Below are 25,826 nucleotides of genomic sequence, written 5' to 3' on the forward strand. Positions count from 1 at the left end.
ATGACATCGTACTAACTGTGGGATTTATTAAGCACATACTATCAGTGCTAAGCATTGAGGAAGATAGAATATAAACCATATCAGATTGTAAGGTCCTGGGGGGCAGGGAATGAGTCTACCAACACTGCTGTATTGTACTCTTAAATGCTTAGTACAGTTCTCTGCACATAATAAGTGCCCATTAAATTTATTTACTGATATTAATATCTATCCCTCTAGACTGTAAGCTCACTGTGAGCAGGGAACACGTCTACCAGCTCTGTTGTACTAAACTCTCTCAAGTGCTTAAGGCAGTGTTCTGTACATAGTAAGTAATCCATAAATCAATAAATCATATTTTCTTAGTAAAGCACTTACTGTGTGCAGAGCACTGTACTAAGCACCTGGGAGAGTACAGTACAACAGAGTTGGTAGACATTCCCTGCACGCAATAAGCCCGTGGTCTAGAGGAAGAGACAGACATAAATATCAATAAATAAATTGCAGATATATACGTAAGTGCTGTGGGGCTGAGGGAGGGGTGAAGAAAGGAGGCAGACCAGGGAGACGCCAAATGGAGTGGGAAAAGAGGAAATGAGCACGTAATCAGGGAAGGCCTCTTGGAGGAGATAAAGCTTTGAAGGTGGGGAGAGTAATTGTCTGTCACATATGAAGAGGGAGGACGTTCCAGGCCAGAGGTAGGTCGTAAGCAAGAGGTCAGCGGCAGCTCAAGGTATAGTGAGTAGGTTAGCATTAGAGGAGTGAAGTTTACAGGCCAGCTTTTAGTAGGAAAGCAGTGAGGGGAGGTAGGAGGGGGCAAGGTGATTGAATGGCTTTAAAGCACTCAAACACCTTGCCCCCTTCAACCTCACCTTGCTACTTTAAAGCCGTTGGTAAGGAATTTCTTTTTAATGTGGACACAGATAGGCAACCACTGGAGTTTCTTGAGGAGTGGGCAAATATGGACTGAACAGTTTTGTAGAAAAATGATCCGGTCAGTAGAGTGAAGTAAGGACCGGAGTGGGTAGAGACAGGAGGCAGGGAGGTCAGCAAGAAGGCTGATACAATAAATAAATTACTCACAATTTTTATTATTACTACTAATAATAATAAATACCACTGATTGATCAGACACAATCCTTGCCCCTAAGAGCTCCCTTTTCTAAGGGAGAGGATGACTATTTTACAGTTCCCTATTTTCCCTATTTTACAGTTGTGGAAACTGAGGCACAAAGAAGTTAAGTGACAGTCAAGTGCCAGAGCTGAGAATAGAAGCTAAGTTTCCTGATTCACAGCCTTGTGCCCTTTCTACTACACCAGGCTGCTTCTCATACCAGTAGTATTTTTCTTGTTTTATATTAACTGGCTTTAGTTGTGTTTCTTACACTTTCAAGTTCTATGTGTTGTCTTTTCTCACTAGATTGTGAGTCTCTTGTGGACTAGGGACTGAATCTAAATATGATCTATTTATGTTTAACTAAGTGATTAGTACTGTATCTTGAACCTTGTAAGTGCTTAATCAATGTCAGTAATGATGAGGAAAAAAAGACGTTTTCGTAGGCTCAGTAAAAAGAGGGAATCCAAAATGAGTCAGGATAACCAGAAATGGTCTAATTCCTTTTCAGTGATGTGTATGCCATTTCGGGTCCCCGTCTCTCGGCTCTGCTTATTTTCAGTTTCACTGCCCTGCCCCACCCGGCCCCCAACTCCATTTACCGTGGCATAGTGGATAGAGCACAGTCCTGAAAGTCAGAAGGTCATGGGTTCTAATCCTAGCTCTGCCACCTGTCTGCTGTGTGGCCTTGGGCAAGTCAATTCACTTCTCTGTGCCTCAGTTTCCTCATCTGTAAAATGGGTATTGAGACTGTGACCCCACGTAGAACAGGGACTGTGTCTAACCTGATTTGCTTATGTCTATCCCACCCAATTATTATTACTATTAACCCACCCCACCCAGAGAAATCTCCACCTCCTGGCTCTTTACTTGCCTTCTCTTTTAGTCTCCGTGAGCAGAGCACCTGTGATGGGATCCGAGTAAAATCTCTAGCTGGAAACAGCCTAAAACAGCAAAGAATACAGAAAAATGTGGAGAAATTCTCTTCTCCCCCCTGCACCCCTAGAGAGAGCAAATTTGTACCTTATGGAGTTCCAAACCTGAAAATTTTGGCAGATTTTGCACAGTAGCACTGCAGCACTGTCTGAACAGGCTATTTTTCATGGTGAAAGGGTCTAAGCTTTCAGTCATTGTTATGAGTCCCATGACAAACCATCACAGTGAAGCAATTAAAATCGAATGATCTAATGAATTTTATCATAGAATCATCCAAGATTCCTTAAAGCAAATTACAAAAAACACCAAAAGAAAGTATCTACCACTTTCTCTCTGACTTTCCAATATCGACTGCAATTTTGGTTAAGGTGATTTCATTTCCTGGAATTTTCAAGGATTCCAGTTTTTAGGAAGTTTGATTCAGTTTTGTTGTTGGTTTGTTACTTTTATGCTTGATCTCAATTTCTGCAATTTGGTACCAGCTCATTTTGTTTCAGTCAACTGGAAATTAGTTAAGTAAGTTCACCTTTAGCCATTCACAAGCCCTTGGAGAGAGAAAAGTAGGGGATGTATTATTAATTATTATTATCATTATTATTATTATGCTTTTATAGATGCCAAGCTCTCTAGTAAACACTGAGATAGATCCAAGGGAACCAATCCAGACATAGTCTCAGTTCCTCGAGAGCCTCACAATCTACATGTGGAAAGACAGAGACATAGAATAGACCAAATTAATTACAAGCAATCAATTTGAAATCAACAATCAAGGCGATTTAAAGGTCAAACAACACAAAGTAGAAGCATTAAAATGCATAGCTAAATAGTATTTGGAAGGAATTTCAGGTCCGTCATTCCTTCTTTGACTTTTTCAGCCACAAATACACCCAAAGGTGAATTTCACCAGCAGTGTCCTCTTCTTTGAGCACAAAGGGCTAAATATATAACTGAGTTCCAAACCTCCTCAACCCACTCATCATTCTAAATGTTTCCATAGGCTTTGCTTCCACAGTGCCCGACAGGAGGAGAGAGATTACACAAGGCAACAAGAAGTCTTCGTGGACCACAGAGTTTCTGGCCTTTTGTGGGTTTTGGGGGCCACATGGGAATAATTCTCTCTCCTCCACTTCTGCAGGAGACAAGATTTCCCCTTGTGGGAGTCGGGCAAGGGGAGATCACCTTTGATGAGAGAGATGAGTTCCATTTTACTAGACATTTTCCTCTAAGTTTTTCCATTTTTCATAGTGCAGCTGTTGTGTGTGTTTTCTAAGTGAACTTTCTGAAAGCTCCTGTAAGGGAAAATGGTAGGGTGAGTCATTGGTGTACTTGTGTGGAACAACTCAAATGTTGGAGGACTGCAGTTATTTAAAGGAAATAGAAAGATGAACCTACTGGGGCCTGTGGTACTTCAAAGGGGAAGTTTACAATCAAATAAGAAAATAAATCAATGAGTCAACTCATTCTTTTTATGAAGAGACACTTCAGATTTGAATGGCAGGTCACATCATCCTGCTCATTTCTGAATATCATTGCAAAAGCTTCTGGGAACAGAGAAGCCAAACAAGGTCACAATCCAGAAACGTCCGCCATCAGTGAATATTTCAATTTACAGTACAGCTTACAGTTTACTGCTTTCCAACCCAAAATAACTCCTCAGAGGCTGAGGGAAGACCTTCTAAGGACTAACTCACCAGCACAGCCACATGGAAAAGACTTAACAGCATTCATGTTCATTTAAACAATGCCTGGCACATAGTTAAGCGCTTAACAAATACCATAATTTTTTATTATTGTTATTAAAAATAGTATCTGTTAAGTGCTTACTGTGTGCCAGGCACCGTTCCAAACACTAGGGTAGATACAAGGTAATCAGGTTGGACACAGTCCATGTCCACTGTGGGGCTCTTAGTTTTAAGCCCCACTTTACAGAAGAGGGAACTGAGGAACAGAGAAGTGAAGTGATTGCCCAAGATCACATGGCAGATGTGGCGGAACAAGATTTAGAACCTAGGTCCTCCTGACTCCCAGGCCTGTGCTTTATCCACTAGGTCACACTGCTTCTTGGAAACTGTAAGGATGGCAAAGGCTCGCTTCATGGATTGGAGATGGTCTACACTGTGGCCATTTCTTGGCTGAGGAGAAAGTGCTCATAAAAGTGAGCCATAGTGTCTATGTAGAGTTCTATCAATTAATCAATCAGTGGAATTTATTGAGCACTTAACTGTATGCAGCGCACGACTAAGTGTTCGGGAAAGTACAAGTCCCAAGTGGTGTCCTGTTTAGTCCCAGGACTAGGCCAGAATCATGGTCATTCCAAGCACTTATCAGAAGCCACCTTAGCTACGGCATCAGCCTTCTCACTGACTTCACTGCCTCTGGATTCCCTACTAGACTGGGGAGAGACAGGCAGTGGAAACAGATGTGAAGCGAAGAGCAGCAGTCGAAAGAGCATGTCCCGGCAGTCAGAGGGCCTGGGTTCTAATTCTAGTTCTGCCAGTTACCTGCTGCGTGATCTGGGGCAAGTCACTTCACTGTCCCTCAGTTTCCTCATGTGCAAAATGAAGATTTTTATGATTAAAACAATTGAATGAAATACGGTTATATGAATTTATTGAGCGCTTACTGTGTACAAAGCACTGTACTAAGTGCTTGGGAGAGCACGATACAATAACATATAGAAACAGTCCCTGCCCACAACAAGCTCACAGTCTAGAGGGGGAGACAGTCGTTAACATAAATAAATTTTAAACCTAATAAACATAATAATGATCATGATGATTATGCTAATAATATTCATACACTCTGCTGCCCAGATCATTTTTCTAAAATAATGTTCAGTCCACACCTCGCCATCTCCTCAAAAACCTCCAGTGGTTGCCCATCCACCTCTGCATAAAGTATAAACTAACCTTACATAGGCTTTAAAGCACTTAATAATAATAATAATAATAATGATAATTATGGTATTAAGCTCTTACTATGTGCCAGGCACTGTACTAGGTGCAGGGGTAGTTACAGGTTTATCAGGTTGGACACAGTCCTAGTCCCACTTAATCAGCTCCCCCCCTCCTACCTTAGCTCTCTACTTTCCTAATACAATCCAGCCCTCACACGTCTCACCTCTAACGCCAACCTAGTCACTATACCTCAGTCTTTTATGTCTTATTGCCAACCCTTTGTCTACATCCTCCTTCTGGCCTGGAACTTCCTCCACCTTCAAATACGCCACCACTCTCCCCATCTTCAATGCCTTATTAAAATCACATCTTCTCCAAGAGGTCTTCCTCAATTAAGCCCACTTTTCCCCGACTCCTTCTCCCTGCTGCATTGCCCACGCATTTGGATCTGTACATTTAAGCACTTGATAGTCACCCAACCTTCAGCCCCTCTCTGGCATTTGTGAACCTATCTGTAATTTATTTCATTGTGCGTCTCCCCCTCGAGACTATAAGCCTCCTTGTAGCATGGAAGGGTCTACCAACTCTGTTGGATTTTTGACTCCCAAGCACTTTGTACAGTGCCCTGCCTACAGTAAGGGCTCAATAAATACCATTGATTGACTCTTTCAGCCAATTGATTCCAGCAATTATGCTCACCAATTATCTCATGCTAATACAGGAGAACATGCAAAGTGCCAAAGTAAGGTCCTCTTGTTAAAGGCTGACCAGATTACATTTGTTGAAAACTGGTTATCTAATTACCACTCCAAACTGGAGCTCCTTTGCCTTTCCTCTCAATGACCTTGATAGTGAGAGAAAGAAGATGAGGAGACATATATTTTACAATCCCAGAATGTTGTAGAACCAAAACCTTAACTCTGCTCAGTGTGTTCCAAACTGGATGCTCCCAGGCATTTCAATGGAGTAGGAGAAACCGGGGTCAGTGAGTTTGTCTCGCTAGGACACTCACAGTCTAGAAAATTTTTTTCTTTTTCTACAACTGCTCAAAATAGCCTAAAGAAATCCAAGGCTGTCCCAGCTAAGGCAGAATGTATGGTCTCTTTTCTTCAATATGAGTATTCCCTGATTCAAAAGGCAGATTGATCATAGAGAGATCTGCAGGCTGAATTATACAACTTTAAGGTTGAATTTAACCCAAATGGGTTTGCAATTTGGGGGCAATATTTGTACATCAAGGAGACAGGCAAATGAAATTCCACTGCCTTAATATTAAAACCTAGGGATGGAAGTTTTTTTTCAAAAAATGAGTGCTTGAAGTTCAAAAAAGTCAAGAACCTCATTGTAAAGTTTCACTGCTTCGTAAATGCTGAATTGGGAAAAGATTCACCATTTTTCACCTAGGAAGAGTGTATGATGAGAGGATCAATCTTCACTGAACACTGATAAATGAGTCAACCAGCATTCTAATTACAAATATCTTCTATGTGTTTTTTGCTTTCAAACGCGATTACTCGGAGGTAAAGCAATATCATAGGATAAAGCTCTCCCTTCAACCTATGATCCACGCATCACCAAATATGTCTCTCTGGTGTTGATTTCTTTAGTACCAACTTTTAAAAAGTTGATATTTTTCTGCCTCAGTAAGCAAAGTAATTTCCTCCCTCAAACATCTGCAATATGTGAGGTTCTATTCTATTTGTTTTAGAAATAAGTGGAGATTGGGAATCTTTAAAATGAGCTCTAAGGAACCTGATAATCGGAGGCACCGAGTCGACTATATTAAATGGGTCTCAAAAGCTTCTGTGCAGTATAAATTTTGGCACCTACTCTACTACCCATATCGAAGTCGTGTCTCAGTTGATGTGTAGATTATCCTTCAGAGTGGCATCATAAAAATGCATGAGCATGAGAATTGTGAACCAGGGGAAAGCATGTGTATCCTAATAGACCCACGGCAAAAGATATTAAAAGTGAATTTCGAGTTACTCCTACTGAAATAATGATAAAAACGGAAATTACCAAAGCAGGAAAATATTGTGAAATTAGCAGTCACCACACAGTTACAGATCTCGCTAATAAATAATGGATATGTTGTGCTTATTCCCCACCTAAAAATTATGATGCTTGAAATGATTATTTGCTGATGAGGAAATAGAAACCCAAGAGGTAAGTGACTTGTCTAAGGTCACACAGTAGGTCAATGGTGAAGATGGCCTGAAGCCCAAAGAGGTTAAGTGCCTCATCCAAGGTCACACAGTTAGGCCCCTCTAGAGTGTAAGCTTTCTTTGGACAGGGAATATGTCTACCAACTCTGTTGTATTCTCCCAAGCAGGAAGATGTCCACCACATCTGTTGTACTGTACTCTCCCATGCACTTTTTACAGTAAGTAATCAATAAATATGATTGATATGTTGATAGGCCAGTGGTGGGGCTGGGACTCAAGTCCATGTCTCCTGCCTCCCAGTCTCTTGTTCTTTCCACAAGGCCATGCTGAATCTCCACTTGAGATTTTTCCACCTCCATCCTACCTCTTTACTCATTTGGTGACTGGAAACTTCATGTCCAGCCTCACTCGTTCATTCCTTCATTCACTTGTATTTATTGAGTGCTTACTGAGTAGGCAACACTGCACTAAGCACTTGGGAGAGAAAAATACAACAATAAACAGACACATTCCCGGTCCACAGCGAGCTTGCTCCAGTCAAGGCCAGCCCTGTCGTGTCCAGGAAGGCTGTTGGTCGGGGAAGGGGACAAGTTCAGAGACTCTGGCCTATTCAGGTGTCAGCTGTCAGGCAGATACTCATTATCTAATATCACAATGGTCCCTTAATCACTAACTTTTGTTTGCCTTAGATCTACCACCATCCAGTTTCAATGGGTCTTTGTCCTGGTGCTGTGGGATTTGGGGTGCGGTGATTCTACTTTGACTCAACTGATATTTCTTTAATCTTATCCATGGGTTTTGTCTAGGAACTGATTTTAACCCTCTGCTTACTGGTCTTCCTAAAATTTCAACAACCTGGAAGCATCTAGATTCATGGGCTGACCTTCCCTGACCTTTATATTCTTAGATGACTAGAATTTAGATAAAAATCAAATCTAATAACAACATTCTAAAAGTAATTTGTAGGAGGCATTTTTGATGCCAGATATTTAATATTAATTTGAGATTTATTTTCAGGAGATTCATAATATGGTTAGGTAAACTACTTTCCCCCCAGAGGATTAAGAAAATCTTGTAAATTCTTGAGCTACAAGTTAAAATGCATCAATCACTTTGACAATCATACAGTTGTGATTATCTATATTGTTTCTCAGTTACTTTTCAGGATTTCTTGTCTTTGGTGAGTCACCTACAGAGCAGTGAGAAAAATCATAGCAACAATCAATTCAGTGTTTATGTTCCACAATTTCTCGCTAAAAGCAAATCAAAAGATATTGACCCTCTGATATCCTTTTTCAAGAGAATGTGACCATTTTATAAGTGGAAACAAAGCAACCATAAGAAATCAAGACTGTAACTCTCACTTCAATCAGCTTATCATGTAAAATTTAAAGAAGTCATGCTTCTTTCCAGATTGTTAGCCGCTTCTCAATTAGGGTCTCATACTTTTGAATGCTTTAAATAGATATGAAATAGAAGGTGAGAGGATCTTTAATTGTAGCAAATGAGACAGTGGGCTAATTTTTTACACACTGGTAACGGGTGGCCTCCAGACGTCTGTCTAATTACTCGTTTTTAAAGGACACTCCTAGCATCACCCACCATCACTATCATCAATTCCACTATCCAGGTACTCAGGTCTGACATCTCAAGACCAAAACTTCCTCATGGGAGACTCCCTCACCATCATTATCATCATCATTAACAAATACCATTATAATTATCATTATTATCATCATCAAAGTGAAGGCGTGCAAATATGGCTTCCACTAGAAAAGGAACTTGTTTCACTCAACCACATTCATTACTTGAAAGACAATTTTGAAATACCAGGAAATTCCTACGGGGGTCCAGGAGAAGGAGAAAGGGACTCTGGGTTAATTTAGGGATGTCTACAACCGATTCTTACCATTCTGATTGGGACCCTTTCTTTTTTTATATTTTAACAGTATTTCTTAAGCACTTACAAAGTGCCAGACTTAGTACTAAATGCTGGGGTAGACACAAGCTAATCAGATTAAACCAAGTCCACGTCCCACTTAGGGCTCACAGTTTTAATCCCCATTTTACTGATGCAGTAACTGAGGTGTAGAGAAGTTAAGTGACTTGCCCAAGGTCACACAGCAGACAAATGGCAGAGCTGGGATTAGAGTTTCAGGTCCTCTGACTCCCAGACCTGTGCTCTTTCCACTAGGCCACCCTGCTCTTCTGCATTCAGATCAGTGATACCAGACAAGGGCTTTCAAAATCCCCAAATGCTGTTGATTTTAAAGCTCCATATTCAGAAAGAATGCCCCAGTGGGACCTCAGAATGGACTGCTGCCCTTAATGCAATCCCTCCCTATTATGATTTCCCTTTAAAGTTTGAAAATATGAGTTCCTGTATTACCCCAACCAGCAAGATAAGTGCATAAGAAGAACCTTGGCATTCGAATAGAATCTAGTAGCATGAAGTGGTCTTTAATTTCCTATCATCCAAGACTATTTTGGCTAGAATGATACTTGGATTATTCGTTGAACAGAGTACAGCCCTGCCATCTCTGTTACATTGTACTCTGCCAAGCGTTTAGTACAGTGTTCTTTACACAATAAACACTCAATAAATATGATTGATTGAAAATGAGTGTATAAAAGCCATTGGATTCTCTGGACTCTCTTTTTTTTAGTGAAAAAGAGAGGGAAAGACAAAATGTGGAGGTTGTATGTAAGAGTCTTAGATTTTAAGGCAGGGAATACCAGAGATCCCTGGGGAAACTGAAGGCTTACCGTCAATTAGTTGTTGGTTTTGGGGTTTTTTTGTAAAACAAATGTACCATAGTGCGATTTCTTAAAATAAGTGCCTAGTCTCCCAAGGTTTGTCTATCAAGAATTTGCCAGTATGGGAAGAAGCCTGCTACATTGTATAGTGAATCCATTTTGCCACTAGAAAATAACGAAAAATCCTTCTATTTTCATGACATTTACACAGTAATATTAAAAGTTTTGCTGTATACTAGACTTCAGTTATCTCTCTTTGCTCTAGGCTGTAATGAACTCGTTATGGGCAGGGAACGTGTCTGTTAATTCTTTTGTCTTATACTGTCCCAAGAGCTTAGTACAGTGGTCTGCACATAGTAAGTGCTTAATAAATAGGATGGAGAGATTGATCTATTTGCTAGCCCCACCTCAGAGTTCCACTCTTTTTGAATACCACGACAACTAGCATACAGTTAGGGGCAGCAGTGCAGAAAGATCCCAAGGGGACAGAGCCAGAAGGAAAAATAAAATCAATGTTCAGCTAACAGAGAACGAGAACATCGACAATGTGAGAGGAAGAAAAAGCATTTTATTTTCAAGTTTCTTCACAGTTGAGAAAAATCAATGAAGAGTAAAAGCAAATTAAAAATGGCAAAGTTCTGAATGGCCTTTCCTTCACTGATGGAATATTTCATTCAAGGGGAGGCATGCAGCAGCTATTATAGCAAGAACAAGGCACATATGAGAAAAGGGAAGAATTGAGTTTTTTACATGTCTTTTTGGGGACTCTAGTGGAAATTGATAGTGTTCATGGGAACAAAAATATTTAAGTAGAAACTTGTACATAGTACATAGAGGAGTTCAGGAAAATACTGTGAAAAAAGTCAAGTTGGGGAAAGATGCTCATGAAATTTTAAAAAAAATGATATGGATGACAAAGAGACACAGTGTATACATAGGTTAAGGTCATTAAAGAGAGACAGACAAATAATATACTTTTTTTCAGATTTCTGAAGCACTCCTGAAAGAGTAAGATGCAGAGAATAATTTTATTTTCTACACAAGGTTAAATGTTTTGTTCTTACTATAGTCAAATCCACATTAATATAGTGTGCTGCACACAGTAAGTACTCAATAAATATGATTGAATGAAATCCCAAGAAGGCAGCAAGTAGAATTGTGTCAGTAATATCATCTTTCCCATTGACTATTTGGTCTGAGGCTGAGCTTGAATAAAAAAGAAATGATAAAGAAAAAATCGGTCATGGTCACCCATAGGCAGTGTCTGTTTAGAGAAAACTAAGTGTCTGTCAAAAAACTGCCAGAATCCGCATGTTTCTTGTCACCAGGTATTTGGAGTCTAGTTTTCAACTTTCTTAAAGAGGGCATTTTATGCTAGATAGTGACCAAGAGAACATTTAGAGATAATAGAGGTACAATCCTAACTGTGAAGGTGGATATAAGGAAGTCCCCCAGCCACTGGGGCCTCTGGGAGAAAGGGAAAGAATATTGGTTTGACCTAGTGTAGCATTGTTTTTGGTCTTCTGTTCTTATTAAAGTCTTGTTTTCTTAAGCAGCCTACTCATTGTAAGCCTGGTTGGGTTTTTTTGTGCCAGGAGGAAGAACATGAAAAACAACTCCAACAGCCCAACCCAGCCTTCCACAATAATAATAATAATTCATAATACTAATAATAATTATGGTATTTGTTAGTGCTTCCTTTTTGGCAGGCACTCTACCGAGCCCTGGGGAGCAGTACAAGCACATCGGGCTCCACAATTCCTGGTTTCTCTAATCTGAGCTGCCAAGAGCAAGGCTCAGAAGCAGCCAAGTGTGGTGTATAGAGCACAGGCCTGAGAGTCAGAAGGACCTGGGTTCTAATCCCAGCTCTGCCACTTGTCTGTTGTGTGATCTTGGGCAAGTGTAAACTAGTTGTGGGGGGGGGAATTGTGTCTGTTATATTGTTATACTGTATTCTCCCAAGTGCTTAGTACAGTGTCTGCACACAGTAAGTGCTCAATAAATACGATTGACTAATTGACTTAACTTCTCCCTGCCTCAGTTACTTCATCTTTAAATTGGGGGTGAAGACTGTGAGCCCCATGTGGGACATGGACTTTGTACAACCTGAGTAACTTGGATCTACCCCAACACTTAGTGCAGTGCCTGGCATATAGTAAACACTTAACAAGTACCATTAAAAAAAAAAAACCCAGTCCCAACTGTCCTCACTTCCATCCCACCCTCACTTTCACTCTACTCCCAACCCAATGTAAGCTCCTCCATTAGACTGGAAGCTTCTTGAGAGCAGGTATTGTGTCTAGAAATTAGCGTGGCTCAGTGGCCACGTGGCCCGAGCCTGGGCTTCGGAGTCAGAGGTCATGAGTTCGACTCCCAGCTCTGCCACTTGTCAGCTGTGTGACTGTGGGCAAGTCACTTAACTTCTCTGTGCCTCAGTTCCCTCATCTGTAAAATGGGGATTAACTGTGAGCCTCACGTGGGACGACCTGATTACCCTGTAACTCCCCCATTGCTTAGAACAGTGCTCTGCACATAGTAAGCGCTTAACAAATACCAACATTATTATATTATTAGAAATTCTCTTGTACTCTCTCAAACTCTTATTGCAGTACTTCTCATAGAGTAAGCACTCAGTAAATACTAAGGATCTGGCCTGGTGAATAGAGCACAGCCGTGGCAGTCAGAAGGACCTGGGTTCTAATCCTTGCTCTGCCACTTGTCTGATGTGTGACGTTGGGCAAGTCACTTAACTTCTCTATGCCTCAGTTACCTCCTCTGGAACAATTCATTCATTCATTCAATAGTATTTATTGAGCGCTTAAGGAGATTAAGACTGTGAGCCCTACGTGAGACAGGGACTGTGTCCAACCTGATTAGCTTGTAACTACCCCAGCACTTAGAACAGTGCCTGGCACACAGTAAGAGCTTAACAAATACCAGTTATTACTATTATTATTATCTCCATTCCCATACATTCCCTTCTCCCACACCCATAACCTTACCATCCTCACTTCCAACCCCAATTCCCACCTGTCACTAACCTGACTGCGCTCTGAGGGGAGCTCCAAGGAGAACCTAGTTCAAATGTGGCCAAAATACGGCTTACGGACTAGGTCTGGATCTTTGCATATATGTGGCCATTTCAGAGCACGGTGGCTCCTGCCTTCCTCTCAGCCTGCTTTAATCACAACCAATAAACAAACATAATAATAATATCTTGTAATTGGAACGATTTGAAAATCAAAACAAAATGTCAACCATTCCTCTAAACTGTAAGCTCCCTCTAGACTGTATGGCTGTTGTGGGCAGGGAATGTGTCTAATAATGCTGTTAAATTGTACTCTCCCAAGTGTTTAGGACAGTGCTTGGCACATAGGAAGCACTTAACAAATTTGACAATTATCATTATTATTAATATCATTATCATGATTTACTAGAAAAGCAGGAGAGGATACAAGAAATCATTCAGGGAGAATACAGATATGATCCTTTCTGAATAAGGAGATGAGAAAACAAGGAGGCAGGCATAACTAAGTAAAATGTAAATGAAAAAAATCAGTAAAAATTAAGTGAGCTTGAACTCCCCCGAAATAGGAGATTAGACTCCTTGAGGTATTGATAGAGGGTTAGAGGATATTTCATCACTTTGTCCTTGACTTTCATCTAATTCATTTGGAGAATAACCAACGTACATTACGACTCCATTAACTCATTGTCACCCTCATTATTAATGGTATTCGCTAGGCACCTACTGTGTGCAGAGTGGTGTTCTAAGACCTTGGGGGATATACTGAAGAAGTAGAAGATATGAGAGCAAACGGCAGAAGTTGAAGATAGGATCCCTGTCCTCATGGAACTTAAAAATTAATAGGGGAGGCAGAAGACATACAATCCTGACTATACAGTAGTTTAAAGAGAGGCAGAGGAGATAGAAATAATAAGTGGGTTAATAAATCAGATCCAAATAAATAAACAGATAAGTGCAGCAGAGTGTCCAGGTGACTGAGGGACGGACAGTGAAGAGATTAATCAGAGTCTGCAAAAGCTTGACAGGGCTACACTAGCAAAGTGAAGTGGGGGTTTACCCCAGTTACTGTCACTTGAAATGTTTGGCTAATTTTGACCTCAATAATCTGGAGAATATGAGAATCTCCACTTCATTTTCCTGACTTTAAATATTAGTCTGCACCTAACTGGAACGACTGCTTGAACGCCAAAAGGCGAGACCAATCTTATACCTCTCTTATCTCTCCTGTCTGGAGAATATATATTGTGAAAGACTGAGTGCAAGATGAGAACATGGTGAAGAAACCTCAGTTATCCTAATTGCTGTGGACTTGACTTTAGGATGAGGAGAGGGGCAGTTTGTAAGCATGTGCCTTTATCTTGCACATAATCTCATTGTGGGCAAGGAACGTCTCTATCAATTCTGTTACATTCTACTCTACTAAGAGCTTCGTACAGTACTCTCCACATAAGTGCTCAGTAAATACGATTGATTGATCATTATCTAGACTCTGAAATGAAAGCCAATTGCTACCATATTGGATCGGGTCAATGGCGGGGGGTGTGCGTGTGTGTGTGTGTGCGCGCACGCACAAGCGTGCATACACGGGCACACACGCACAGACTTGAAGGCAAGTATGGGGTGAATGCTCTAATCAAATAAGTAAATTAGAGTATATTTTATAAGCATGAGTAATGTCTACCACATTTCTAGGACTTTGAAATCATCAATTAGGAATTCTAAGGAACTCCTTATTTTGAGACTAGGTTTCAGTTTATAGTGAGAGGATCAGCTTGTCATGCCTCACCACCCAAATATAAAGACAGGTACTGTTTGGATAAACCTGTTCATTCAGCAAAGATCTATACTTAAGTGGCAACAATGTATCAGGGTATTTTGGTCTTGCATTGATTGGTAAAATGTGCCCGTATGGTTAGGATCTTACACTCAAGCAACAATATCTTCAAAAAGGAAGGCCCTAAACATCTATCTTTTCTATGGTACTTGTTAAGCACTTACTATGTGCCAGGCACTGTACTAAGCACTAGGGTAGATACAAGTTAACCCAGTTGGACATAGTCCATGTCCCACATGGGACTCAATGTCTCAATCTCCATTTTACACAAGGTAACTAGGGACAGAGAAGTTAAGTGACTTTCCCAAGGTCACACAAAGGAGAAGTTGCAAAGTTAGGATTAGAATACAGGTCCTTCTGACACCCAGGCCTGTGCTCTATCCAGTAGGTCACATTTATATTCTCTCTCTCTCTCTCTCTCTGTATATATATATGGAAAGAGCCCGGGCTTGGGAGTCAGAGGTCATGGGTTCGAATCCCAGCTCTGCCACTTGTCAGCTGTGTGACTGTGGGCAAGTCACTTCACTTCTCTGTGCCTCAGTTACCTCATCTGTAAAATGGGGATTAACTGTGAGCCTTATGTGGACAACCTGATGACCCTGTATCTACACCAGCGCCTAGAACAGTGCTCTGCACATAGTAAGCACTTAACAAATACCAACAACCACCCCACAATATACACAACCCGTGGATTCCGCCATTATTGACTGACATCACCTTTGCTGCAAATTGCCAAAGCAGATGTAGAAGTTATTAATTTCTCCACCATGAGCTACAATTTTGAAATCAAGACGTCTAGGCCTATTTTGTTCTTCCTGACCCTCGGAGCAAGCTATGGGGTTGTTCTGTGATTCCAAAGGATTTGGAGACTAGATCCTGACCCTAAGACAGCACCCTTAAAATGGCCATTTCCCCCCATTTACCATTTCTGACTGGGCCAAAGCAGTGACCAAAAGATCACTCCCACCATGGCAGGAAGAAGAATTCAGCCCCACCCCAAGCAACCTATCTCCCTGCTCCCAGAAGTCAGGGAGGGGTCCAGCGATTGAGATGACAAATCCATGGTTTCCTGTCCACGAAATGAAGTTCTCAGGCGCATCTCCATAGGCCCACTGCACCCAAAGAGGCAGAGAGCTGTGAGGTAAACTGGCAGAATTTCTTCGAAAGGGTGGGCTGGAAAAACATTCTCCCAATAAGCGAATAATTTCTTTAACTTGGCTAGTTTTCCTTTGTTAGTAGCCTCTTATTCCCTTGTTAATGTTCTATGCGAAAATGAGCCTTGAACTTCTTCCAAAGCACATTTCAAAGTCCTGGGAACTATCAATGGAAAGAAATGGTCCAGAGTCTCCAACCGTATCTGCCCATTCCTTGGAGATGACTCGCTTTCCAGAAGCATGTTTTCAATGCTTCCCCACACCTCAGCCACCTCTTGCATTTCAGTGCCTTTAAAAGCCAGAGCTCTGGTTAAATGTCCAGCCCCTTCCCCACCCCTAACTCCACCCTATCTCAATTATAGACATTTTAGTGGAATTTTTTTATTGCTCTTTTAATTTGTTTGTTCCTGTAAACTAGCAAGCCTCCATAGAGCCTTTTCTAATCAGGATTAGAGGCAATAGATGTCGTGGGGAACTTTTATGGTGTTTCAGCTGAGAAAAATAAGCCATTTCAAACACCATTCCCTGCTTGAGTATACCGTGTTATTACATATAGAGTTTTATATTGACAAGCAAGTCCATCCCTGTTCCTCTTATTGAAAACCCATATAGATGTGCCTTAACTTATGGTATTCTTTTTTCAAATGAAAATGCGGAGTAACCAGACACGCTGGTAGTATCGTATTTTCATTTTCTTGCCAACATCTTCTTCTGTGGCCACCTAGGATGGATGCCTTAAGAATCATTTTCATCTGAAGCAGTATGACACAGCTAAGCCCAGAAATACGCATCTACAGATTTTATTTGATTTTGCCTTTTGAAACACTCAATTGTTCCAACGGACAGAGCACCCGATTCCTCATGCCCATCATTCATTCCACAAGAAGGGCCCATGAGATTCTCACCACTACACTGTTTCATTAACTTATTACCAATGGCAGTTTAGATTATCTTCTGAAGGTGGCAACCCAGAGATAAATTACTCTAATTAGTGACCACTTGCCAGCATTTAGTCATCTGCAGCTAGGAAGCTCTAGGGAACAGCTTTTATAACAACTTACTGTTCCCCGGTGCAAGCAAGTAAAACATTTTGCAATTGTCAGATGTTATTTGACGTCTTTATAACATTGTTTCATGTTTGGTGTTTTTTCTTACTCTGTCTAGAGCAGACATTTTCTGTCCTTAGCCAATGATCAAAGAGGATGGTATCAAGATGGAAATCCTCCTCTGAAGTTGTCTTGGCTGCCACTTGCAAGGACTTTGAAAGTTTCCTCATTTCCTAAACTAATTAGACAGCTCTCAGATACGTTTAACTGAGCAGGAATGGCGTGATGCTGCTGCTTGAGCCAGGCCTGTCAACATAACCGTTCATGTTTTTAATTTGTTTTTAGAGAAGAGCTGTGTGGCTTGCGGGGAAGTAGGCATAACCGAACAGCTAGAGGGTCAGCTCTGCTTTTCTGTTTCTATCTAAAATCTGTGCGGGAGCCAGCTCGGTCTGAATTGTAATTGAGGAACCAATACAGAAAGCAACGTTTTACAAGCTGAGAGACACAGGACAAAATATTTCCTGGCATTCCAAATAGATCTTTATTAGCAATAGAGAAGAATATAGCATTTGGAAGTCGGGGGGGGGGGGTAGGTATTTGATTTATATAATGAAGGCAGTCGAGGGAGAAGTTAATAATGTCATCACTGTCTAAAAGCATGTATTAAATGCCCACCTATATAGAGTAGCAGTGTCCTGGGTGTATGTTCAACAGATACGGCTGCTGCCTGCTAGTGGTTTGTAATTGGGGTATTTTTAAAGCACATCCTTTGTGCCAGGCACTTTGCTAAGCACTGGTTCAGATATAGAACAATCAGATGAGACACAATGTCTGTACAACTAGCTCGTGATCTAAGAGGGAGTGAGAATGGGTATTTAATCTTCATTTTACAGATTAGGAAACTGAGGCACAGAGAAGCCAAATGACTTGCCCAAAGCTTCACAGATGGCAGGGGACGGAGCCGGTATAGCCCTCAGGTTTCCTCATTTCAAATATTATGCTCTATCCACTAGATGACACTGCTTCTCACTACCATCTCTGCTATCAAAATATAGAATGTAACATTCATGATTACCCCGTCTAAGGGGTAATAATAATGATGATGATGAAACAGCATGGCTTTGTGAAAAAAGCATGGGCCTGGGGAGTCAGAGAACCTGGGTTCTAGACTCGGCTCCAGCACCTGTCTTTTGTGCGACCTTGGGCAAGTCACTTAGCTTCTCAGTTGCCTCAGTTCCCTTATCTGTAAAATATGGGTTAAGACTGGAAGCAAACACTTTGTGGGACAGGAACCGTGTCCAACCTGATTAGCTTGTATCTACCTCAGCACTTAATAAATACCATTAACAAACAGCCTATTCCTGCCATTAATGCCATTCCCTCCTAAAACGACAAGATGGAGGTAGGAAAACAGAGATGGAGAATAAAATAAATTTTGCTCACGTGGGTGTTGGGCAGCTTTGATCTTGATTCTTTCGCAGAAGGGGGCTGGGTTCTGGATAGATCCTCAAAGCAAATGGAGTCTTTGGTCTCTTGTCAAAAGAGGATTTTTTTTAATGCCATGGAAATCTGTCTGGGTTAGTATATGCTTTGCCAGTGATCTCTTCCCAGAAGTAGAATTTGGGAATCCAAATTTTCCAATTAAAATGGACTGCCTTTTGCATCTGTCAGAGTCTTTGATTTCCACACTTTAAAAATTGAAGTCCCCATAGCCTTGCCCTCGAGGGATTTAAGAATCTGAGAATTTTCCTGACAAAAGTAAGGAACAGAGAAATCTGAAAACAAAACTAGTTATCCAAGAAAAATTGCAGTCCTTCAGCTTTATCCTAGCTGAATAGTCAGTCATGCCTCTGGTGGCAATTAGAGAGTGTGGGCCTGAGGAGGAAGGAGAAGGAAGATCAAGAGGGGGATGAGGAAATGGGTCAAGAGAAAGAAGAGTTTGAGGAGAAAGGGAGAAGAAGGAGAAAGAGAAGAAAAAAAAGAGAGACAGTGAGTGGGTGAGGAGGAAAGGTGCTTGGAAGGGGAAGAAGAGGAATAAGGAGAAGAGAGAAAAAGTGGAGAGGGTAGAGACCAGTGGCTAGATGTCTAGGTAATTTCCAGGTGGAAAATTAGTTCTACAACCAAATAAAGCACTCATCCCTCCAAAGAACTAAATGTGAGGTACTAGTTTCTAAACTGTCCTTGAAAACACAAACCCCTGAAAGAATCCCTAGCCTCAAAACAGTCTTTGCAAAGAAACCAAAATATGGTAGGAAAGAACAGATTCACGAAAGCTCTCAGTGATGATGCCATTGGATGAATACTTCCACAGACTGTTTTGGCCCCAGGTGAAAGCCGTTATGACAGGTATGACCTTTGAGAGGATCTTCTGCTTCCACACGCAGGCCCCAGGCTTATATTATGGTCAACAGCATGAGAAAAGACTGTAACAGAGGAAAATAGCTTGGCAAGAAAGGAAGTGTGAAACCAGGGCAGAAACTCAATTTTGAGACCTAGGTTTGTAAAGTTCACTTGAATAGTAAAAGGCATCTTATTTTAAAGCCTGTTTTGAAGCAGTATGGCTCAGTCGAAAGAGCCCGGGCTTGGGAGTCAGAGGTCATGAGTTCGAATCCCAGCTCTGCCACTCGTCAGCTGTGTGACTGTGGGCAAGTCACTTCACTGCTCTGTGCCTCAGTTCCCTCATCTGTAAAATGGGGATTAACTGTGAGTCTCATGTGGGACAATCTGATTACCCTGTATCTACCCCAGCGCTTAGAACAGTGCTCGGCACACAGTAAGCACTTAACAAATACCAACATTATTATTATTATTACTAAATCCTCCAAGGGGCCTTCTCTGAATAAGCTCTCCCTTCCCCTATTAGCTCTCCCTTCTGAATTGCCTCTGCATTTGGGTCTGTAACCCTTAAGTACTTTGTTTTTCACCCATCTCCCACAACACTTATGTACATATCTGGCTGTAATTTATTTTAATGTCTGTCCCTCTACTCTGTACGGTTCCTTGTGGGCATAAGTAGTCTCTATTTTATTGCGTTGTACTCTACCAAGCACTTAGTGTTTTGCACACAATAACCACTTAATAAATGTCACTGATTGACTGATTAATTCACACACATTCTCTCTCACACTCTTTGCCTCCTCCTCTATTCCCCCCCCCCCCCCCACACCTTACCTCTCTCTTCTCTTCCTGGTGTTTTCCTATTCCAAGGGATGAGCACCTCATTGCTGTCGCTTTTACAACTTTTGCAGATTGCTTTGCTCTACCTCCCTTCCTAAGTAGTTTGTAATATTTCTTAAGAAAAACACTACCTCCCGGAAAGCCCTTAAATTGTGTGTATAGTTTTGGTGAAGATAAGGAATCTGTAAAGCAATTTAAGGGAACTTTCAGTTTGCTGTTTCCAAGAAGTGCTTTAGGCTTTTATGCCCTCTAGTGGATATTTGGCCTTGTTTCTCTTTCTGAGTAGAATATTGACATCCCCCCTAGCTGCCTTTCTCTGTTTTGCCTTAATTTGTGGTTAAATATAACTAGAATGTATAGTTTATGATATGCTCCCTAGAACTGAGGCAAAAATCTGCCTCTATATGCACTTGCTTATCTCTCATTCAAAGGGTGTTGGTAGCGCTCGGACACAGGCAGAAACTGGCTCAGGTATTAATAATGTTGGTATTTAAGTGCTTACTATGTGCAGAGCACTGTTCTAGGCGCTGGGGTAGATACAGGGTCATCGGGTTGTCCCACGTGAGGCTCACAGTCATCATCCCCATTTTACAGATGAGGTCACTGAGGCCCCGAGAAGTTAAGTGACTTGCCCACAGTCAGCTGACAAGTGGCAGAGCCGGGATACGGACCCATGACCTCCGACTTCCAAGCCCGGGCTCTTTCCATTGAGCCATGTTTATTTTTACTGCTGGGCTCTGCCCATGATAGAGATTTTTTGTAAAATGAAAGCAGTATAGAGTATGAAGTAAGGCTGTGGAAAGAGCACGGGCTTTGGAGTCAGGGCTCATGAGTTCGAATCCCAGCTCTGCCACTTGTCAGCTGTGTGACTGTGGGCGAGTCACTTAACTTCTCTGTGCCTCAGTTCCCTCATCTGTAAAATGGGGATTAAGACTGTGAGCCCCACGTGGGACGACCTGATTCCCCTGTGTTTACCCCAGCGCTTAGAACAGTGCTCTGCACATAGTAAGCGCTTAACAAATACCAACATTATTATTTATAATTTCCCAGCATGTTTTAATGTCCAGAAAGTCTGATGGTTGCTCCAGGGATGTGGACGGTGAGGAGAGGATAATAATAATACAGTATACAGTAATAATAATGGTATTTGTTAAGTGCTTACTTTGTGCCAACCACTGTTCTAATCGCTGGGGTAGATACAAGGTAATCAGGTTGTCTCATGTGGGGCTCACAGTCTTAATCCCCATTTTACATCTGAGGTAACTGAGGCACATAAAAGTTAAGTGACTTGCCCCAGATTACACAGCAGACAAGTGGTGGAGCCGAGATTAGAATCCAGCTCCTCCAATATACAGATCCAGGCTCATAACACTAGGCCACGCTGCTTCTTTCTCTGTGGCCCTGATGTACTAAAAAAATATTGACAGAGGGACAAATAATTAATAGTCCGAGTGACAGAGTTGGGACATGGATGGCGTTTTGAAGAACAGAACTAACTGCCCTTGCAATAGTTCCACTTTTAAATTACCTCCCCCTTCCCCAGAATAAACTCTCACAGTTTTAATTTCATCCTTCAATTTAATCTCACCACTTTAATTTCAGGGGTCAGTGTAATTTCTTTACGAGTCCATATTTACTTATGAGATTGGATGCCTCTCTCCTAGAACATCAACGAAGTGGGCAAACAGTTCTTTGGGGACACATCTCCCATCACTCCCACTATTATAATCCCGTTAGATATTAAACCCCTTGAGGGCAGGGATCATACATCTCCGGAATCTCTTGTACTCTCCCAAGCACTTAGCTCAATGTTCTACAAACAGTAGGTGATCAGTCAATACTCCGGATTGATTGGTTGATTGCTCAGTGTTGCGATGGAATTACCATCTGTTGAAACATTCCAGCTTCTCATGCAGGAGAAATTGTTTTTTCAGATTTCCCTCATCTCGGAACTAGACAGTGTCTAGTGACTGGGACCAGAAGAACATTCAAATGCAGAAATGATATAGGATAAAGCACAACCAGTTAATGACTTTCCCTGGGTTGGAATACAAAATCCCGAATCCTGCATCTAACTTTAAAAAAGACACTTTTAGTTTGGACCTCATTGAGTCTTACCAGCCACCTTGTTAGCTGGCGATTAGAGCCCATTATTACAGTTGAAATCGAGTGCAGATTATTTTGTGGCTGTACCTGTGGGTCATTAGGTAATGGCTGTTTTTTGAATATCAGAGCCCCTTTTTAGAGAAACACATTCATTGATCTCCCGCTAGATCCAGTACCTGGGGAAATTAATTTGTACAGTTAGGGTAAGCCCAGTCTCTTCATATAATATATATATATATATATATATATATATATATGCTGAATGGATTATAATAGAGAAGCAATTGGAAAGGGAAGTTATAGTGATAGGCATTGTATCTAATATCTTGCAATTTATTATCTAGTATCTGGTATTGTAGCAGTTACACTAGAATTATATAATATATACTATAATATTAATATGTTGTATAATATAATTAATAATATATTATAAAATGTATAATGTAATCATGATCATTGCAATAATATAATATATATTATATAATATATCATTCTAATTATACTAGAAGAAATAGAAGCTCCAGGCAACCATCAATCAGTGATATTTATTGAGTGTTTATTGTGTGCACAGCACTGTATTTAGCACTTTAGTACAGTATAGCAGAGTTGATAGACTCATTCCCTGCCCACAAGAAGTTTAAAGTCTAGAATATTCCCTGTATCTATTGTAATAGATTGCTCTTGCTATAATTTCCTATGCTGATATTGGTATTCATTAAGCACTTACAATGTGCCAAACACTATGCTAAGCACTAGGATAGGGACAAGATACTCAGATGAGACAGTCCCTGTCTAACCCGGGATTTACAGTTTATGAGGGAGGGAGAACAGAGATTTTATTCTCATTTTGCAGATGAGGAAACTGAGGGACAGAGAAGCTAAGTGACTGGCCCAAGACCACACAGCTGACAAGTAGCAGAGCTGGGATTAGAACCCAGGTCCTTCTGACTTTCAGGCCCAGGCTCTATCCACTAGGCGACACTGCTTCTCCTGGGTAGAGGTAAAGTTAATAGATAATAGTAATAGATAAAGTAAATAAATACTATATTATATTCTATTAGTCCTCTAGTCTGTAAGCTCCTTGTGGGCAGGGAACATGTGTTGAACTCTCCCAAGCATTTAGTATGGGGCTCAGTACAGAGTAATTGCTCAATAGAGATCATTGCTTGATTATAAGATGACCTATTTCCTTCAGTATCTCTTGCTGCAGGTAGAGGACACACAGGGCAAAAGTAACTAATTTAAAAGTGATTTAAAATAGGATCTGGTAATAATAATAATAGTAATAGTAATGTTTAAGTGTTCACTCTGTGCCAAGCCCTGTACTAAGCTGTGGGGTAGGTACAAGATAATCAAGTTGGACACAGTCCCTGTCCCACCTTGGGCTTACAGTCTAACTAGGAATTAATACAATTAAAGAGTTTACTGATTAATGGGAAGAGCCCACCTTAGTTTTGGTTGTTCTGAAGCCACTGGACCCTATAGAGAATAGATACTATTAGATCTGTCCCAGCAAAGCACAATTTTGCTCCTATGTCTGCAAACTAATACAGGTGCTATTGTTTGATATCCCGGCACTTAATTCGTTGCTTTGGCACGTAATAAGTACTGAAAAAAACCAACATCTTTTCTAAGTAATGAGGAGGGCCTCTTTCTCCTCTCTCTCACCTCCTACCCCTTGCTAACGACCCTTTCTCCTGCCTGGTATTTCATCTTATTTGAATTCACCAGAACACAGCTCTTCCCATCTTCAAAGATTCCACCTCCTCCAGCAGACTTCCTCTATTTCAGTTTTCTTCTCCCCAGGACATTTCTTCCTGACACTTTGGGCCTTGTTCACCACCTTCACACTTGTATACGTATGTGTGTGGTGTGTGTATATATATATGTGTATGTATATATGTACATGCACACACACACACACCCGTAGAAGTCCTGCACAGATCAACTTACATACTCAACTCTTTAGGCATTTACTCCCTCCCCCTAGCCTGAAAGCTCATTTTGGGCAGGAGGGAATGTGTCTGCTAATTCTGTTATATCATGCTGTCTCAAGCACTTAGTAAAGTGCTCTGCACATAGTAAGCACTCGGTAAATACCATTGAGTGACATCTATTTTTCTTCATTTCTAGATGGTACGTTTCTTGAGGGCAGAGAACATGCCTTCTATCTCTATCGTGCTCTCCCAAGTACTTAGTACAGTGCTGTGCACATAGTAAGCGCTCAAAAAATACTATTGAATGAATGAATGAACAGTGGGTGCTCAGTAAATATGATGGGAGCATTTCAGGCTTGGCCAGCACTGGATCTGCTGGCAGTGCTAAGCAAAAGGAAGAAACAGTCCTTTCGGGATACAGTGTATCTTTTGAAATAAGTTTGTCCTCCATTTCGGTATTTGAAAATGTCTTGTAATATGATGGATTTGAGTCTTCCACTGAGCTCTCAAGATAAGAGGATCACTATTATTTCCCTTTGTGCATCAACTCTTAATTTCAATTTCATAACATTTCAAATAGAATAGAATGACAAAGAGAATTTTTCAATTTTATCTGAACTGAATCAGCCCGTATAGAAAGACAGTATCCAGCATCAACCTGAAAGGCAAGTGCAAAGGCATCTAGATAAGGTATTAATTGGAGAGGTCTGCATGCATTCTGCCTTGGATGCCTTTTTTTCCCCTTACTAAAAAGATCTGTAGCGGTAGTATTGTTTTTTGCCGGAAAAAAATGCTCCTGTTCTGGGGAACTCGGTTCCACGGTAATAGGTAAAATATAAGTGAGGAGAGCAGCAGTGAAAAAAAAGAAGAAAATGACTGACCGATTGCAAAAGGCACATGCTAACCAGTGTCACGTTCTAGCCAGGCTTTCTTTCTAAGTACATTTCTCCTCTCTCCGTCAGGTATGGGGACATGGTACCCAAGACCATAGCTGGGAAGATTTTTGGGTCTATCTGTTCTCTAAGTGGTGTCTTGGTCATCGCTCTGCCCGTCCCAGTGATTGTCTCAAACTTCAGCCGGATCTACCACCAGAACCAACGTGCAGACAAGCGCAGAGCACAGAAGGTATGATTTGGTCTCTTTCCTCTTCTGACTTAGCATCTCTGCCTCTTCGCGTGGCTTTTTCCACTTTGTCCTAATCGATCTGGAGCCCAGCCTGGATTTGGGAAGGCGGATTCTTCCCTCCAAGCCCTCTCCCTGTCCCTGGGAGGGGAAGACTGGGTCTTCCAATGAAGGAGAATGCAACTTAGACTGTAAGCTGAAGCAGTGTGGCTCAGTGGAAAGAGCACGGGCTGGGGACTCAGAGGTCATAGGTTCGAATCCCTGCTCTGCCACTTGTCAGCTGTGGGACTTTGGGCAAGTCACTTAACTTCTCTGTGCCTCAGTTACCTCATCTGTAAAATGGGGATGAAGACTGTGAGCCTCATGTGGGACAACCTGATGACCCTGTATCTCCCCCAGCGCTTAGAACAGTGCCCTGCACATAGTAAGCGCTTAACAAATGCCAACATCATCATCGTGTCTACCAATTTTATTGTACTGTACTCTCTGAAGCCCTTAGTACAGTGCTCTGCACATGTTAAGAGCTCAATAAATACCATTGATTGATTGATTCCTTGCCGTCCTACCTCCT

At 41.3% G+C, this 25,826-nt stretch overlaps 1 protein-coding gene across 2 annotated transcripts in view; it reads left to right on the forward strand.

The window, feature by feature from the left end:
* Positions 1-25,826, forward strand: part of KCND2 (potassium voltage-gated channel subfamily D member 2) — a 382,809-nt gene that overhangs the window by 342,078 nt on the left and 14,905 nt on the right. For both annotated transcript variants that reach the window (XM_029074204.1, XM_029074205.1), the window contains exon 3: positions 25,096-25,258. In XM_029074204.1, the coding sequence (XP_028930037.1) occupies positions 25,096-25,258 (163 nt within the window). The remainder of the gene's footprint in view (positions 1-25,095; positions 25,259-25,826) is intronic.

The sequence above is a fragment of the Ornithorhynchus anatinus genome, chromosome 10 (assembly GCF_004115215.2).
Source record: "Ornithorhynchus anatinus isolate Pmale09 chromosome 10, mOrnAna1.pri.v4, whole genome shotgun sequence".
NCBI classification, from domain to species: Eukaryota; Metazoa; Chordata; class Mammalia; order Monotremata; family Ornithorhynchidae; genus Ornithorhynchus; species Ornithorhynchus anatinus.